Consider the following 18,264-nt stretch of genomic DNA (forward strand, 5'->3'; position numbering starts at 1 on the left):
ATTGGATAGATGGCATTGAAATCGTCATTGTTTTTTAATTTTTGGATCCGTCCATTTTTTTTTTTACTTCGGTGACTAAAAAAAGGGTACACAAAAATAGAGAGATAGAAAGACATAGAGACGGATGGACAGACAAAGAGACAGACTGTTAGATTTTTATTTAATGATAATTCTCATTGATTCATTTTTTTTCATAGGGGCATCTTTTGCTAAGACGGGGAATATGCCTAAGAAGTTTGCCACAACCAGGCGTTACACTATAAGTTTCTATTTGTTTTTTTTTTTTTTTTTGGGGGGGGGGTATTTTGTGACAGTGTGAAATCCTTGGTGAGGGTGTGAAGTGACCGAACATGGGAGAGCGTAGGGGCTTTTTGAAAAATGGAACATAAAAGTTTCATTTAGAGAGGATTAAAAAAAATTGGGGGAAAATAAATATTCAAAACTCAATGTGAAAGGCTATAACTTTCTTACTTATGAAAACTATCAATTTTACTAAGTACGCGTAGAGTGATCGAGCGAACGATCAGCTCTTAGTATGCGTAAATGTTTTCACGTCTGATCGATCAAATTTTGAATTAAGCTTTTATTAACTCATTTATCATGCAACATCCTTTCAGAAACGTTTATTCATATAAATTTTAGTCGGAGGTGGAGCGAAGTTGAAAATTGGGGGGGGGGGGCTTGCTGTGGGAAAAAAGGGTACATATTCTTAAAACAAAGATTTAACAAAATGAGCATATTTAGCTCACTTTAAAAGACAGAGCGCATAGTGTTCAAATTCAATGATCTTATAGCAGGGATCAGCGGCGGCGGATAGTAGGATTTTTTTTTTTTTTTTTTTGGGGGGGGTAATGACTCTTTTTATACTATGTCAAGAGGGGAAATGGGTATAAAAATATATTTTACTGTCAGACTAGTTGAGCAAAAATCAAATGAAGGGGATTTCTGATTATTTGTGAGCTATATTAAATTTGAAAAAAAGAAAAAAAATAAATTTTTTAAACTTGCTATAATTTTAGTATTGTTTACAAGTTTTTTTTTTGTAATGTAGTAATAACTTAATGAAAAGTGTTACTGTATTGTATGGTGAGAGGCCAAATGCCATTTTTAGGCATAAAATGTTTGTAAGATAACAAGGTTAAAAAACAACCACCCCAAAAGATAGAGAGAAAATGAAGGGAAAAGGTTGGAAATGTTTCACAATATACCAAAATAAATGAGCATCAACATCTTGGACGAAAATGTGCAAATTAAAAAAGTGTTAATCCACTCACAAAGGGCACATTTCATTTTGAAAACGAAAAGAACCTATGGCCTCGGATTAGTGAGGGCGAGCGCCCCCTCCTTGTTCCGCTGCCCCGACCTGAGTGCAGAAAGGAAAGGATGATAATTTCCATGACATTTCATCAACTTACCGTGAAAATTTTGAACAATTTGAAAGAAAGGGGGCATTTGTCAGAAGTGCATACGGCGGGTGTATTTTAAATGAGGCACTAATCAGAGGCGAAAGTGGCATACGTAAGGCCTACTGCAGAAGAGGAATTTTATTATGAAAAAGGGGCAATAGTAGAGGATAAACACATTTCGAAACTGGATCAAGAAATTAACAGGAACAGAATATTTTTCTTAAGACAATTTTCAGAAAACGGCCCCATGTGCACTCTTTTGATTGATGTAAATAGTCGTTTAAAACTAAAATTTTGTCTTGAAATGATTATTTTCTATTTAAGGACGTACATGGGGGCCAAAACTCGTAGTCTCCTCATTTATTTGGACCCCCCCCCCCCCCCGCTTTCGGCCTCCTTGCATAGACCCAATACAATGACCCCCCCCCCCCCCCTTGGCCATCCTCCCCATATATTCATCCGTGCAGCAATTTGTTGCAGTTCGTTCTTCACCAATCGTAATCTCTCGAGCGAGGCGCAGGAATTGTTCCGGCCGGTGCATCCACCACCTGCACAGCGTGCTAGCGCTAGCGCCTGTGAAATCGAGGAATCCTATCAAATCGACAGCGTCTTGGACCCGCTTACACTTGATCAATACACTTCTAAGTTGGGGGACAAACCATAAAATACAACATATCGGCCTGTGCACTTTGAACATGACTGCACTATTAACGGTTTCGAGAAATGTGCACATATCGCATCTTAAAAGTTCACGACACGTGGAGTGATAGATTACGATGGATTTTCAAACTTGATCTACTGTTCTGTTGAGGTTGCTATGTGGAATAGGAATTCATACTTGTCATCTGTCAAAGACAGTATTTGTGTCCGGCCTGAAAATCTTAAAAATGTGATGCCAGGAAACAAAGCAAAGATGAAGGAAAGTTTGGCAGTGCGTGCACCGGCGCCGAAGACGAGGCCGAAGCCCAAGCCAAAGGAGAATGCTCTCAGTCAGCTGAGAGTGATGTATCCCGACTCTTCAGGGGAATCTTCATCTGAGATGTCCGATAACGAAGTCGAAGGATGGGACAAGACCGTAGAACCGGGTAAGGCTATAAAGCCTTAAATGTTTCTTTGAAATATGAATGTCAAACTGTAATAGTTGTATTGTACTTTACTAGTATTATTAGTAAATTAATAAGAGCACAAAATTTTGAGAGAGGGGGTAAAAGTTAAAGTTGTGAGAGAAGCGAATGAGCAAGGGCAAGTCTTCACTTCTTGAGTGAATCGGTTTCTCGTTTCTCATATCTTTATTTCTGCATCAATCGTGTTGACACTTGGTTCATATGATCTGTGGGTAATGTATGTCGAGGGTGGGATTAATTCAAGGACAAGACAGGCTAGGGCTTAAAAGGTCAAGTTTTAACTTCAAGTTACTCCCATTTCCTTATTTCTGCATCAATTATGTTGACACTGTGTGTGCCAATGCAGATTGCAGGGAATCATTTTCCTGGAATCGCATTGCAATTTGCTCCATATTTTTGCTATGCAGAAAGTCATTTGTATAGCATATTTTTACATATGACTGTACATTAAAGTAGTTAAGAGCTTTTCTCTTATGACTAAAAATGCTTTTCCAATTTGTATGGTCAGTTCCCCAATGTCTGCGCGGTCTCCCAAGTCTGCGCACCCGCGTATCTGCGCGATTCTAGTAAAAGAATATACGCAACGAGCACGAATTTTACACATTCAATGCATAGACAGGTATTCATAAAAAAATCCGACTCAAAATGGTGGAAAAATAATGAATTCAGGGCATTTCATGTGACGGTCTCAAAATGCAGCCTTTTGTCATCAAAATCCCCGAATCGTGTGCAAAGTGAATGAGTGCGCAGACATGGGGTACCATTTTTTTTTCAATCTGAAAATGACTGCCCGAGATTTTTTCCAAGAAAATCATATATTTCTTTAAAATTTTTATGAGATATTTGGCACACTAACTCATTATGATCATGTAAGGAACATTATCAACTGAAAGATTTTGTGAAATAAGAAGAAATTCATGTTAAATCTTAACTCAAATTGTTAGGTGCGCAGACTTGGGGCCCACCATCATAAAGTAAATTTATTCCCTGCATGCCATGAGGGTGATGGGTTCAAAAGTCATTTTAAATAATAATGTTAATGTTTTTGTTCAACTTGCTTTTATTTCTGCATCATGAGGGTGATGGGGTCAAAGGTCATCAAGGGGTCGGGTCAAGTTTTTGTTCAAATTTATCTATTTTGCATCAATTTTGATTGCGCTTGGTACAAATAACCATTGGGTAATACCATATGTCCATGGGATGACAAGGTAAACAGAAGACTTGTGGTTCATGAACCACCTTGTTATATTTAAAGTCAAATGATCATAACATGGAAACCTGCCAATTGATCTGCTTCCGTGTATTTTTTATTGGCTTCAACATGCACTGCCCCTCTTGCTATTTACCTCAGATTTATTTCGGTGTACTATTTCAAATATTCATGTTTTGCCCCTTTAGTAAAAGACTTCTTAGTGATCAATTTGGTTTATTAATTCTGGTGGGATGAATTTTGTTAATATCTGCAGTGAAAATCACAACTTGAAGGGAACTTGCTAAAATGGATATAATCAGTTAACAATTAAAAAAAAAAACTTTGATGATCTGCTAGTCATAGGATAAGTCAATAAATGCGTACAATGGTACACATTTTCTTTTTATTTTGTGTGATTTTTTTTAAATTCAGGAAAAGTAAAGAATAGCGAGGACCAAAGTAAGCTTCAGAACTTGAAAAACTCAGAAAAATCAGTTGGAATGCTTCTGTCACAGTTGCGAAGGGAGAATAAATCTAAACAGCATGAATTCAAGATCCCACATGATAAGGGACATTCAAGAGCACATAAAGACGTGCTTTCCAATATGCAACAAGACAATTCTAACCATTGGCTTCATCAAAGTGACGACCATGCTAGCATCAAACAGGAGCTGGAGTATGCTGGCATCAAACAGGAACTGGGAATTACAAGAACACAGGACCATGCTGGCATCAAACAGGAACTGGGAATTACAAAAATACAGGACTATGCTGGCTTCACACAGGAACTGGGAATTACAAGAAAACAGGACATTTCTGGCATCAAACAAGAACTGGGAATTACAAGAACACAGGACCATGCTGGCACCAAACAGGAACTGGGGATTGCAAATACACAGAGTGATGATGGCACCAAACAGGAACTGGGAATTACAAGAACACAGGACCATGCTGGCACCAAACAGGAACTGGGGATTGCAAATACACAGAGTGATGATGGCACCAAACAGGAACTGGGAATTGCAAATACACAGAGTGATGATGGCATCAAACAGGAACTGGGGATTGCAAAAACACAGAACCATGCTGGCATCAAACAAGAACTGGGAATTACAAGAACACATGACCATGCTGGCACCAAACAGGAACTGGGAATTACAAAAACGCTGGACTATGCTGGCATCAAGCATGAACTGGGGATTGCAAAAAAACAGGACCATGCTGGCCTCAAACAAGAAATGGGGATTGCAGAAACTCAGGACCATACTAGCATCAAACAGGAACTTGGGACTACAAGAACAAAAGACCATGCTGGCATAAAAAAGGAACTGGGAAAAACAAATACACAGAACTATGCTGGCATCAAACAGGAACTGGGAATTACAAGAAAACAGGACAATGCTGGCATCAAACAGGAACTGGGAATTACAAGAACACAGGACTATGCTGGCATAAAAAAGGAACTGGGAATTACAAATACACAGTACTATGCTGGCATCAAACAGGAACTGGGAATTACAAGAAAACAGGACAATGCTGGCATCAAACAGGAACTGGGGAATGCAAATACAAAGAGCGACGCTGGCATCAAACAGGAACTGAGAATTACAAGAACACAGGACAATACTGGCATCAAACAAGAACTTGGAATTACAAAAACGCAGGACCATGCTGGCATCAAGCAGGAACTGGGGATCACAAAAACACAGGACCATACCGGCATCAACCAGGAACTGGGAATTACAACAACACAGGACCATACTGGCATCAAACAAAAACTGGGAATAAATCCTGCGCTGGCTACTAGAAATGAAAAGACTGGGCCAGGGATATCGGTTGGTCGGTCTTGGCAAGCAGCGGGACAACATATTTCAATACAAGTACCAAATGAAAAGAAAGAAATGCCAGACAGAGTTAACACAAAGTGTAGCCAAACACACCAAGGTACGTCTTCTGTCTCACAAATGGAGATTAATGATGAAAAAGGGAAAGATGAAATCTATGATCCATCTCCTACCTGTGGGTATTCGGTTAGTGAAGATAAAGAAGCAGAGTCAATAGAACATGATCATGAGTTTGTGACAGGGCCAAAGCAGTCACAAGTGAAAGCAAGCTCTCAGGTGAAATTTGAGGAAGATGGAAATAATAACAAAGATGATTTGCTAGAGACTGTTGGTGAAATGGCATATGTGGCCCAAGAAGATCAAGGTGTATCAGAATGCAATGAGAAGCAAACTGTTATTGAAGTGCCACACTCTGAAACTATCTCTGAATCAGATAGAGTAAACCATCAAGCAGTGGAGGGGAACAAGACTACTAAGGAGGGCACTTTTACTATGAGCACAGAACCTGCAAATTGGAGTCCGCCCATTAGTTCAGAAGTGACTGGGAATGTGCCTGTGGAGGACTGTCAGTATGTTTGTGCTAAGCAACAGGCTGGGTTGCTAGCTAAGTGTTTTAAGATAACTAAAGAAGTTCAAGATGTCAATGAGGTCAGTAAAGAATCTGTTCCAGGCACTGACACAATCAACATGGTGAACAATCATCTACAAGAGGTGAAGGAAGGGTTTATAGAGAACCCTGCAGTGTGTGATGATGCAAGCAAATCCAGTGGTGATCTCATTAGTCATGAAGTCCTCCCTGACAAGAAACAATGGGACCAAGAGAAGGACACTGACATTTTGTTTCAGTGTGAGAGTGATAGATTTGATCATTCTCAAAATAGTTCAAGTAGTGATCATTATAGTGACCATTCTGAAATAAGTTCTAAAGTCACTTTATCACTTTCTGAACCCATAGTAGACAAAATGGAGAGTCCATCAAATGACCAGAAAGTAGAGTTTGAGAGGCAAGAAAAAAATCAAGTTGGAGATGATCTAAAATCTACTGATGTGAATAATGAAGCATTACTGGATTCTGATTCCGTGTGTTTGGACTTTACAGAGGAGTGTCTTGATGAGAGTGGTAGTCGTCAGCCATCACCTGAAATACCACAAAGAATGTATAGCCCTGATTGTATTGATGATACCTGTCTTCAAAGCAACCTTGTTCCAGAACAGATTGGAAAGTCACTTGAAGAAGCAAATGATGATTTCCACCTGAAACTTCCTGAAAATTCATGCCTGAAAACATGCCAAAGAGGAGATAAACTTAGTATGCAAGACATTGATCAAGAAGAGAGCAAAGGCAGAGTTCCATTCTCTTATCTGCACCTTGAGGCGGAAAAGCAGTCATCACCAGAGAAAATGAATGAATCTGATGGAACTTTTGGGATTGACCAAAGAAGGGAAATCATCTCTGGAGAATCCACAGGCCTTGTTGTTACATTCAGCAATGAAAATGCACTTGTAGATAGTTATGTATCTTCACAATTTGGGCATGATATGATTCTTGATCTTGCAAAAGAATCATCTGATCTATCAGGCTCCCCAAACAACCAATCAAAAGCACATTCAGTTACCTCTCTAATGAAAGATTTTAAACAGTCAACATCAGATAGGTTTGATGACCTGAGAGAGCCTTTTGCCCTGCAGTTGAAGGAGAAAGAGGATGAGGGTTGTAACACAGGTAACACAGGCAAAGCAGATACTGATCAAGGTGATGTTGATTTACTATCAGTCACAAGTGGGGCATTGGATATTCCTGTCATTAATACTGTATTAGAGGACTCAGATGAAAGTATGGGTTGTTCATTGAGTGGTTTAAGTGATGCCCTAGATCTAGAGTTTGGTTCCACTTCTCCTAGTCCAGTAATAATGAAAGACCACAATACAAGTCAAAGCTCAGTTGGAATTGTCAACAGTCTGTGCGACGTGAAAGCCAAAGAGAGCACCGATGCCGCGGTGGTGGATACAAATGATGGGATTAAACTTGATGTTAAACAGGAAGTGTATTCAGAGACTGGTTCAACACCAGAACATGACCTAGGAGAGCTGCAAGAGCTGCAAGAAGAGCCTCAAGGAAATGCTTGTCTTGGAGATGAGGCACCTGAGAATGAGGATGCATTGTCCCTTGTATGTGATACCGAAGATCTGATGAGTAACCTTGAGGATCTTCTACAGGATGAAAATCTCCAGCAGACTAAACAGAGGTTAGTTGGTTTTGTGATATCATCCTTTAATTAATCTATGTCCCCTCTTAAATTTTCAATGATTAATACGCTAATAAGTCTTCAAAATCCAATTTACATCCTATTAAGAAATCACATTTAATTATTCTTTATCATAACGGATTGAGATCTAGTAAGTTCACAGGTGAAATGATGAAATCTAAAGGAAATTTGACTTCTAAAAATTACCAATACAGCTAAGTACATGTGGTAGATGTATTACTATCACTTTGGTGAAATACTTGACTATCAATGGATGCTATGTCCAGTTTTCTTGTTATTTTTTTAATGTAAATGTCGGTTATCAGTTCGGAGGATTATGCTTGAATTCATTTTTGATCTTTACTCACAACTAGAATTTATGTGAAATCATTGAATATTTAAACAATTAAATTTGTGATCTCCATCCACCCCCCCCCCCCCCCCTCCTCTTGCCCTCCCCCATCCTATAAAACCATTTTGAACTATCTTTGCTTCAACTAGTGAAAAATAACTTTATGTGTTTCCACTGTATCTATTTGAAAAATTTAGTCCAGAAAAAGACGAAACCAAATCGGTGGATGACAGCGGTAATTCCACATCTACCAAAGATATGAGTGTTGAGTCATCTAAAAAACGGTGCAGCTCAAGTTCCAGAGAGCTACCATCATCCCCTCAGAGGTCAAGGACAATGTCAAGGACAACAACGTCTAGAAGTGAAGATAAAAGTCAGAGAGATTCCAAACCAGAGTAGGTTGCTTTCCTAAGGTTTATGCGTTGCTAGCATATATAACCTGTTGAAATGTCATGTTCTCTGATAAATGATAAAATTCCACGTTTATAAAGCGCTTGATTCCCAAATAAAGTCTCAACACAGGTCCCTTTAGGTGATAGATTTACTAAAATACAAGTCTTCATGGTTGTGTTATGCCTAAATAGCTATACATGTATAATAAGGATGAGCTATAATTGAAAGACATAAGCAAGCTTTTTATTTCATTAATTGGTTATTGAAAATTCAATCTTTAATGTAGCTAACTAAGGATTTGTTGATCATGATATTTAGTGAAATTTTTTTTACTAAAAACTTCTTTTTATCTTAAAATTTTATCATACCATATGCTAAGTGTTGTGTTTCAATTATACATTTAACCTGGTCCTGTAGTCAAGACTCATTTAAGCATGATGATACTGAAACAATAATAAAATTTCCTCAAGCGACATAAAAAGTTATCAAGAAGAAACTTGGATATTTTGGTAATGTGAAGGGAATTTGCCCACCCTTTGAATTGTTGCTGCTGAATGCACAATTGCAATGTGAATTGAAATTTGTGTACACCGTTTTTTTTTATTAATAATCATCTGAATATAAAACATTTAAAGCAACAAACCTCAATAATTTAATTCATTTTATAATTAACCTTGCTAAAGATTTTGAATGAAAAATATGTCAGAATTTTCCTCATGTACATTATCCAATATCTATTTTTATTATTCTATGAATGATTTCTTCAACCATATTTTCCTTTTAAACTTTTGTTATCAAGGATTTTTGATAAAATTGATCAAAGACCATTGAAAAGCCATTGTGCCAAAATGAATATACGTATACTGATAAGAAATGAAAATAATTTTTTCCTTTTTAATAAGATTCATTGTTGAAAAGAATTACATTAATTACAAACAAAATAAGAAAAGTAAGTCATGTTTGGCAGGACATGTACAGTTTCTCATAACATAACATAAGATATGTGTTTTGAATATAAGTAGTGTCACAAGACATTTAAAACAAATTAAAGTGCATAGCACTATCTCCTTGCATTTGAGCAATTCACAAAATGGTGAGTGATGTAATAGGCGTCAGCAAGGAAATGTTCCTAAGATCACAATCGACAGTTTGCAGATTTGGAGTTTTGTCTTTGCCGCTGCTGCTACTCTGCCTTATTATCACTCAACAAGAAACATTTGTCTTATGAGGTTAACCTGTCCTGTTCTTTCAGGTATAAAGTATCCATCCATTCCCGGAACGAAAACTCACGATATGTTTTCAAAAGTCAAGAAGCTCATAGGGTAAGTTTTGCCTTCTTCAAACAAGAAGGGAAAGCAATCTAAATTGGAACATATATGCTACTTGATGACAAAACTATCATTATGAAAGAGTTTCTGGGATTTGGGTTGAAAGTTAGAGAAATAAAGTTGGGCATAAGGAAATAGAGAGGTGGAGAGAAAGAGAGAGAGGGGGGGGGTAAACAAATAGAAAGAACAAGAGATAAACAGAGGAAAATGCATTAAAGAAATGATCATGCAGAGAACATAATGCTACATACATGTAGTATTTTTATACTGGAGAAGACGCCTTATTCCTGATGCCCAATTGTCAAACAGTTCAGACCATGCAGAGCAAGTATTGGAGCTTTCTTGTGCTGTACTGGATTGAACATACTGATGTTGATTGAACATCATAATTTTTATGTCTGTTCTGGTCTCTTGGCACTCACAAGTGTACAGTTCATCAAATGAGTGATGGACAATTCTTGGTGGTATGTTCCTTGTAATGATGGCAGGAAAGAAGAATTCAACTTTGGTTGGACCTGCCTGTGCATATTCATCATTATGCATTCATACCACTTTATTCCCACGCTTGTGCTCATTCTTTGTATTGGAAGTTTCTCCAGGACATATGAAGGCACGACTTTACGATAATTCTCTGTGCTTTCTTTCGGTAACCACCTCTAGGGACCTGTAAGAAAAACAGCCATTCATCAAGGGCTAGAAATAAAGTAATCCATTCACCCATTCATATTTATGGGTATTTGCAATTTGTAATCATTTGCTATTCTTCATTATTGTATATCTTGTTTTGGTTTTATAATATAAAATTTATAAATAAAACTAAATTAAACGAAACAACTCTTTAGAACAAATTCAAACATGTGAATTTTTATCCAGCCCAAGTGAAAAGAATCTTGACAATTTATACAGACCATTTTCAGAATTGAAATTTGATAATTTCCAGCAACTAATTTAAAAAATGAATATACTCACTGGCACATCTTATGATTTATTGATTCCTCCTCTGTTTAGTTTTTAAAAATTTATTAATATCAATCATTTTTTCCCTATTAACAATGTCTTTCTGGTCCATATTACTACTCTTATTTTTCATAAGCATCCAAGTTCTCGGATGATGCGGCTTCATTGTTTGGTATAATTTTCAATGAAATGCCTGTCTGTCTTGACAAAGAGTGGATCAGCATGCAGAGGCCTACTGCATGCTTTCTGGAGTGGGACACACTGTCTAGAGTGACGTCAGAATGGCATTCTCAAAAGATTGAGCAATTTATTCCTGAACAGTTTCTTGTTTGGAGATTTTCTCTAACTTCTCTGTTCAGAAAAGTGAGGCCTTTTCCACCCATGTTAATAATTAAGTTGTTTTCTTAACTCATTTCTGATTGATTTTAAGGAAATAGCCCCCATGTGGTCTTTAAACCAATACCAGTATCTCAGGTTGAGTTGTGAAGTTATTTTTTTGTGCGTGAAAATAAGACAATTTGGCTACAAGACAGATACCCTTGCTGATTTGCTGTGCATTTATCATTTTCTACAGTAGCTAGAGAATCTTCCTTGTTCATTTCACACCAGATATAGTTAGCACTGAATATGTGGTAAGAGTTTGTCTTCATGCTGTTTACACATCTTTATGTGTTAATAGAGAGGTGGTTATGCTTCTTTGCACTCAAACAGGTGCAACAGTTGCTTCATGACAGGCTTTGATTAGTCCCGACATGAATTTTCTTATTAGTTTTGCTGTGATTGTGGTTTTGCACATAAATGTCAAGTTGTCCTATGCAATTAATTGCCATGAGCATTTCTAATAAGTAATACACGTTCATGTTAGTGAATAGTATTTCTGGTGCGATGGACAGAGACACACATTCAGTAAACAACTGCCTGACTTCATATTTTTGTACTTTTTTAAGAGATTTAAATTAAATACAACCCTTACCATTTTCAAGCGATTGATGCACAGAGCATTGTTATGTGTGTCATACATCTCTGGAAATTGTTTATGAAGTGTTTTGTCCCGGATTTATACAAACTCTTTGAAGCAAAGGTCTGTGATACACACCTATCACAATATTTAAAAAAATATTCCGACATCAACACTGAAGCGCACCATTAGTAAGTCTTGGTGTGGCCATGATTTCCTAATGGTTGACCTTGATATGCACATGTTTGTGCTTTTGTTTCCGTGATTAGAATGTAAAACTTTAATTTAAAAAAATGAACTATAATCCCCCATAATGGGTATGTAATGCAGGCGGTTAAAGAGAGGAGTCCCCGGCGAGCCTTGGGTCCTAACAGGAATCGGTCGTCCCACAAACCACAGAGTGCTTCAGAACGGCTAGCCTCCAAACCACTGAGCGCTTCAGAACTGCTAGCCAATAAACCGTTAAGTGCTTCTGAGCGGTTGGCCTTACAACAAAGACTGGGTGCTCAAAACGCTGCCAACATGTCATCAGTGAGTTATTCATGTTATAATACTGTTACCCAAACATTTATCAAGATCCTGAAATGTGTTCAAGTCTCAGTAATGACGTACTAGATACTTCTGTCCTGTGTTTTCTCTTTTTTGTCATGATACCACGCTACAGAATAACAGATTTAAAAATTCTTTAACATTTAGCTATTCTTTCTGTATTTCATAGATCAACTATTTCTGTATACCTTACCACTCTCAAAGCTCTTCTTCTGTATTAACCTGATAAAACTCATAAAGCCAGAACTTTGGGGAAGGAAGATGATAACTTGTTTACAAAGGAGTGCAGATCAACATTTGGTCGACCCTGATCAGTCTTTTACTTTATTTTATACTTCCTGATTGTAACAATGGCTTTGGATTAGAACTTGGCCCTTCAGCAGTTGATCAGGAATGGCCCAGTGATTCAGCCTTCGGAAATCCTGCAGCAGCAACTTCAGCAAAAGCAGCAACTACAACAGCAGAAGCAGCAACTACAGCAACAGCAGCAGCAATTGCAGCAGCAACAGCAAGAACTACAGAGACGCCTTCAGCAGCAGCTTCCTCCTGCTCTTCAACTCCGCCTTGGACTGATGCAAAATAATTCTGGACTGCAGGTATTTTGGGGGTTAATTTTTTTTTACATTCATAGACAAGGCTTAGAAGTACAGATGAAACTTCTTATAATATTCCTGTCAGATATAAGTGTTGAAAGTCTTGATCAGGTCAGAAATCCCCTGAAGGGATTGTCCAGACACTGATATAAGTGCTGCAACATTTGTCTGTACAAAGTAAGTTTAATGTAAAATGCCCCCCCACCAATAAAAGGGAATTGCAGCAGCAAGAAGCTTTTTCTTTGAAAGGCAATGATGAAATTTGAATCAAATTCTTTTTAAAGAATATCTTAATTTGAAAGAAGTTGGCAATAATGTGAATAGAGTTGCATAAGACAACGTATGATGTCATATCATTATATGATTCCCCCCCCAAATATAGTACATTTTGGAACAAAACTGGTTATTTGTGCAGTGTTTTGTAGGTCTCTGAGCTTTTGTTTTTTAAGCATGATGTAATAAATTAGAGATGCCTCTGAATATGCTCCAAATTACTTGTACCCTCTTATTTGTACTCATTTTCTTCCTATCTTACCTGTAAAAGCCAACACAGAATGTATCTGATGATGTAGCCATGATCTGCCAACGTCAAAAGGTGATGGTGGAAAGATTAATTCAGCTCTATCAGCAACAGCGTGAAAGCGATGTTGTCATGGAGAAACAGAAGGATATCATCCGGCATTACCAACGAGCATTTCTCATTGCCAAGAAAGGAGGGCCACTTTCAATGCAACAGGTTGCAGAGGACACCACCTCACGCCAGCGCTCTACCCCAAGGTAAATTTTGTTACTATCCTTCAAAAATAGGACTCAAATTTTCACTCGTGACTTTTGGAATGATGTGATTTTCCATTAAAGGGGAAATTCACCCCACTTTGCAAAAAAGTTTGTTTTTTTTTAAATAAAAAAACAGAAATCAACAAGCGTTATGCTAAAAAAAAATAATCCAATTATGCTGTAGTTCGCCTATTTTCACCAAAAAAAATAATATTGACAGACCCAAAGATGCTGTAGTTTCTCTATTTTTTGTATTTTATTATATAAAATATGGAATACTTTAAATTTGACCTCATTATAATGTTAAATAAAGTTTGATTCTTCCCTGAGCATGTGGAATTGCTGATGTTGTAGCCTATATTTATGATTCAAAATGCAAAGCGAAAATGTTTTTTAGTTAAGTCTAGAGAAGATGCCATTAAAAGTGATATGAAAAATCCTGACTGGCTTTCCATCAATTTGGTTATGAGGTCATGTATAACTTCACAAACAGCTTTTTGAAACCCACCTCTCTGTGCTTATGGTGATGGCACTAGAGAAAGACTTCTTGTTATATTTCTATTGATAGATCCAAGTCTCCTCCAAGGACAGAGTCAAACCCAGATAGAAAAATTGGCAAAAAGTGGCCCACTTGTGACCGAAGAGAGGAGTACAGATATGAGGATCAATCGGAGGCCAAGAGGGTGAAGGTATATCATGGGAACAGGGAAATGAGCGAGCATTCATATGAGAGATCTTCAAGGTCGCCAGATAAAGAACAGCCACAAAGACGTGTTGAGCAGAGAATCATCAAACCTAGAGGAATCCCTGTTAGATCTCGGCTTGGTTTTGTAAATGACCATGATGAGGGGAGACAGCCTAGGAATCTGAGACTTCCGAGTGACGAACAGATGCTGATTTCAGTACCCAACAAACGTCCGGATGATGAGATGAATCACGACAGAAGGTGCATCCAGCAGAAGTCTACACCCTTATATTCTGGAACAAGGGATCGTCCAGATCCTCGCTGTGATGATGTAGTGTTTGAACCCATCCAGGACTTCCATGCGGAGCAGAGAGTCGGTCATCCCAGAGCTATGAGTGTCAGAAATGAAGTACCAAGAGGTATGAGCCCAGTGACTATCGTTGAGGAGTACGGTGACTACAACATGAATTCAAGGAATCCCCATATGCTCCATGAAGGATTTCCACATGAAAGATCACCTGGTCTCCCTGGACCACCCTGCCTGGAAGAGCGCACATCTCCCGTCAGTCCCTGCCAAGGTAGGACTCCATCACCACACATCCATTCACAGTGGGAGTCTTGTAGAATCACAGAGAGAGATGCAAGAACAGGGGTGGTGATTGACTACTTCCATTCATCAGTAAGCCAGGAGCATCCGCACATTCCGCAAGTGGTCAGAGCAGATAGGCCAGCGATGCATGAGCCACCACCATTCCGGGACGGGAGGCACGCTTGTCGGTCTCCTCTGGACCAACATCCCAGTGAGTGTTTCCCAGAAGATATCAGCCAAGGGACTTGCAGAGGACCAGAGTCTCATGATAGACCACACTGCCATGGTAGTTGTAGGGCACCTTTGAGACCTGTATTTGAGAGGGCTTGCAGAACTCCACCCCACCCTGCTCCAGCTGACATCCACGGCAACTACAGACCTCCCATGCATACTATTCATATGAACAATGGACCTGTTTTCAGAGTTCCTAGTCCCACTCCTGTCATTCCAAGCCAAGGATGTTTCAGATCACCAAGACACCTTGCTATGGCAAGCCACCAAGGTGCCTTCAGATCTTTTGTTCGCCCTCCAGTCGTTGCTGCCTACCCCAATGTGGTGCCCCAAAACTTTGAAGTTGCCCTGCCACAGTCGTCTCCCACTCCTGGTCCTGGGTTGCTAGATCCACACATGCAATTCAGGGTTGGGTATAGACAGGAGTGTGGATATCAAGATGAAAGTGGACAATATGCTGATTTTGGATCTTGAATTGGGAGTGAGTGATTGAGGTGGTAAAGTTGAAAATTGATTTCTTGTCCTGTACCTGTGACTGCAAGTCAATACTTTTAAGCCTGCTACAAGAACACATATCATTAAAAAAAACACATCTATGCTGTTGCATTAATTAATTGGATATTTCATTAGATTGAAATATATTTTATACAAGCCAGAGGGGTTCCATTGTAGTTTACCAAAATATACTGTTAAAGTTCCTAAATGTGTACAAAATTTCTGATAAATCTGTTTTCTCTTGCATATATTGGATGTAAACAATATATGTTTTTTTTACATTGAGTTAACAAACCATGTTGATTTCTTCCACTGCAGATGTAATCGTAGTGGAAAATATTTTTTAATGTGACAATCAGTATGGAACCTTTCTTCCCTCCCCTTCTCTTGATCTACCCCCCCCCCATGATAAATATATTAAATTTGCAAAATATGGAGGTTATGTGTGGATCTTTATTTCATGTATTTAGAGATAATCATAGTAGAGGTTTTTACAAAGTGATTCTTAGCGTTGATCTGCCAAAATACAAAATTCACTTTTGATATGACATCAATGAAGAAATGTTGTTACATGCTGCAGACCTCGTACTTCATATTATAGCTAGATGTCATGCTCTTGAGTGGCCAGGGTGTTTCTAGTCATGTTCTTTAGAAAATTAGTATGTTTTGTAATTGATGAAAATGTACTTGATACTATATGATAATAGGAGCCAGAGAAATATTGGAGCACTCTAGTGATACGAGGTTGACACAACATTTGTTCCTGCGACAATTGCTCTGGGCTTTATTTCATCTTAGTTGTAGGGTTAGCTTTGCAATAGTTTTAGTTTAGCTTTAGCTTTGGGATAGAATAGTGTTAAAACCAGGGTTGAAGGTGGACATTTCATTGGTGTGAGGAAATCACAAGGGAGCAATTGTCGCCAGAGCAAATGTCATGGAACCAATGAGCTTTCATAGGAATTATGAAACACTATGCTCACCCCCTTTCTTCTCTGTTGAAAAAATATTGGAATGGAAATCGCGACTAAATAACTGCAAGTCTGCTTTCCCTACAGAAACAACACAATTAAACTCTACAACAGAAAGAGGAAGGAGCAATTAAAGAAATTCACTTCTTCACATATATATTGTGTATTAGAGTGGTACATGAACACGATAATGTAAATACCTGTATATAGCAAGTTTGCTTATAATAGCATTTTTTTTTGTTTTTAGGTTTGAGCCCTTGCATTGGGGAGTGACTAACTCAAATTCAGAAGATTTTTTACCTTGTTCTTTCAAAGTTGAGAATGATCAACCATTTTATAGTTTTGTAAGTTTTTTTAATCATACGGCAATCATGCATTATAAAGCATTCACCTTGGATGTTGTATAGCCCCCCCCCCCCGTAAAAGTTCATAGCCTCTAAACGTTTGTAATCAAATATCATCAAAAATCAAAAAGTCTGTTATCTACTACTTTACACATACACTGTGCTTATTGTATTGTACATATAATTACTTGTTTGCTGTTATTCAAGTTTTAAAGGAGCTGTTTTTGTTGTGTTTTTTCATGCAAATGTATATGCTCATCATGTAGAATAGACAACGTTTTTCTTATTGAGGAGTGCCAGATGGATAAAAAGAAGTATTTCTCCATTCATGATATTTTAACTGCAAGTATTGCAAGATTTAAAGGCCAGGGGGCCATTTTATGCTTTGGTCCAACATGGGTCATTGCTGCTATAAAAGCATTTATTGTTTTTTCAGGCTGTCCAATTGTCACATTTTCATTTTCTCAACTAAAAACTGTTTAATGAATAAAATTTTATCCTGATCCAAGTGAAAGAACAAGAGAGGCAATTACTTTGAGGTCAAAAGCCACAGGTCATTGTATTTTACTAAAAATACATTCGTTTTGTGTTAACTAAAGAAACGTTTTATAATTCAACTTCAAGATTGACTCACATATACAAGAGGTGCCCATTTTACCACATACATTACAATGATTTAATTAGACTTTTGAGGTCACAAATATTTTTGTTTCAGGTTGAACATCTTCATACATGTTTTGTGATTTTACATTCAAGATAGCATTGCATTTTTAAGTGAGAAGATTATATTTCACTGTGAACTGGTTATTTCATTTATTTTTTGGTTCAAACTTTACATTGATGCAAATAACAGTCAGATCTTTGAAACAAATTACAAGAAGTGGGCCTTAATTCTAGGATGCTTTTTTTTCTATATCAGATTTTTTAAATTGAGATTATTCAAAGAAGTATGTAAACATTTACATGTTTCTTTAGGATGCTTAGTTTGAATTGTAAGCAGTGGGTTATTTTTTTCTTTATAATTCTTTTGATATGTATAATATAAATTTTCATGGAAATGCACATGTATCTAAACATTTAAATGTTTCTTTAGGTCATTTAATTTGAATGCCATGGAAGTAATATATTCAGTCTTTTATGAGCAGTAGGTGCTGTGTTATTTTTATTATTTTAATATGTATGCTATCAATTTTCATGGAAATACACATACATATGTAAATATTTCAATGTTAT

The 18,264-nt window shown here is 37.6% G+C and overlaps 1 protein-coding gene across 1 annotated transcript; it reads left to right on the forward strand.

Annotated features, from left to right (window-relative positions):
• The first annotated feature begins 1,901 nt into the window (after window positions 1-1,901).
• On the forward strand, window positions 1,902-16,854 carry LOC121424704. The gene is made up of 8 exons (XM_041620454.1): window positions 1,902-2,491; window positions 4,155-7,812; window positions 8,362-8,559; window positions 9,810-9,879; window positions 12,131-12,331; window positions 12,715-12,945; window positions 13,487-13,719; window positions 14,288-16,854. Exons 1-8 carry the CDS (start codon window positions 2,224-2,226, stop codon window positions 15,696-15,698), a joined length of 6,270 nt encoding a protein of 2,089 aa, XP_041476388.1. The 5' UTR covers window positions 1,902-2,223; the 3' UTR covers window positions 15,699-16,854.
• The last annotated feature ends 1,410 nt before the right edge of the window (window positions 16,855-18,264 follow it).

The sequence above is a fragment of the Lytechinus variegatus genome, chromosome 12 (genome assembly GCF_018143015.1).
Source record: "Lytechinus variegatus isolate NC3 chromosome 12, Lvar_3.0, whole genome shotgun sequence".
Lineage (NCBI taxonomy): Eukaryota > Metazoa > Echinodermata > Echinoidea > Temnopleuroida > Toxopneustidae > Lytechinus > Lytechinus variegatus.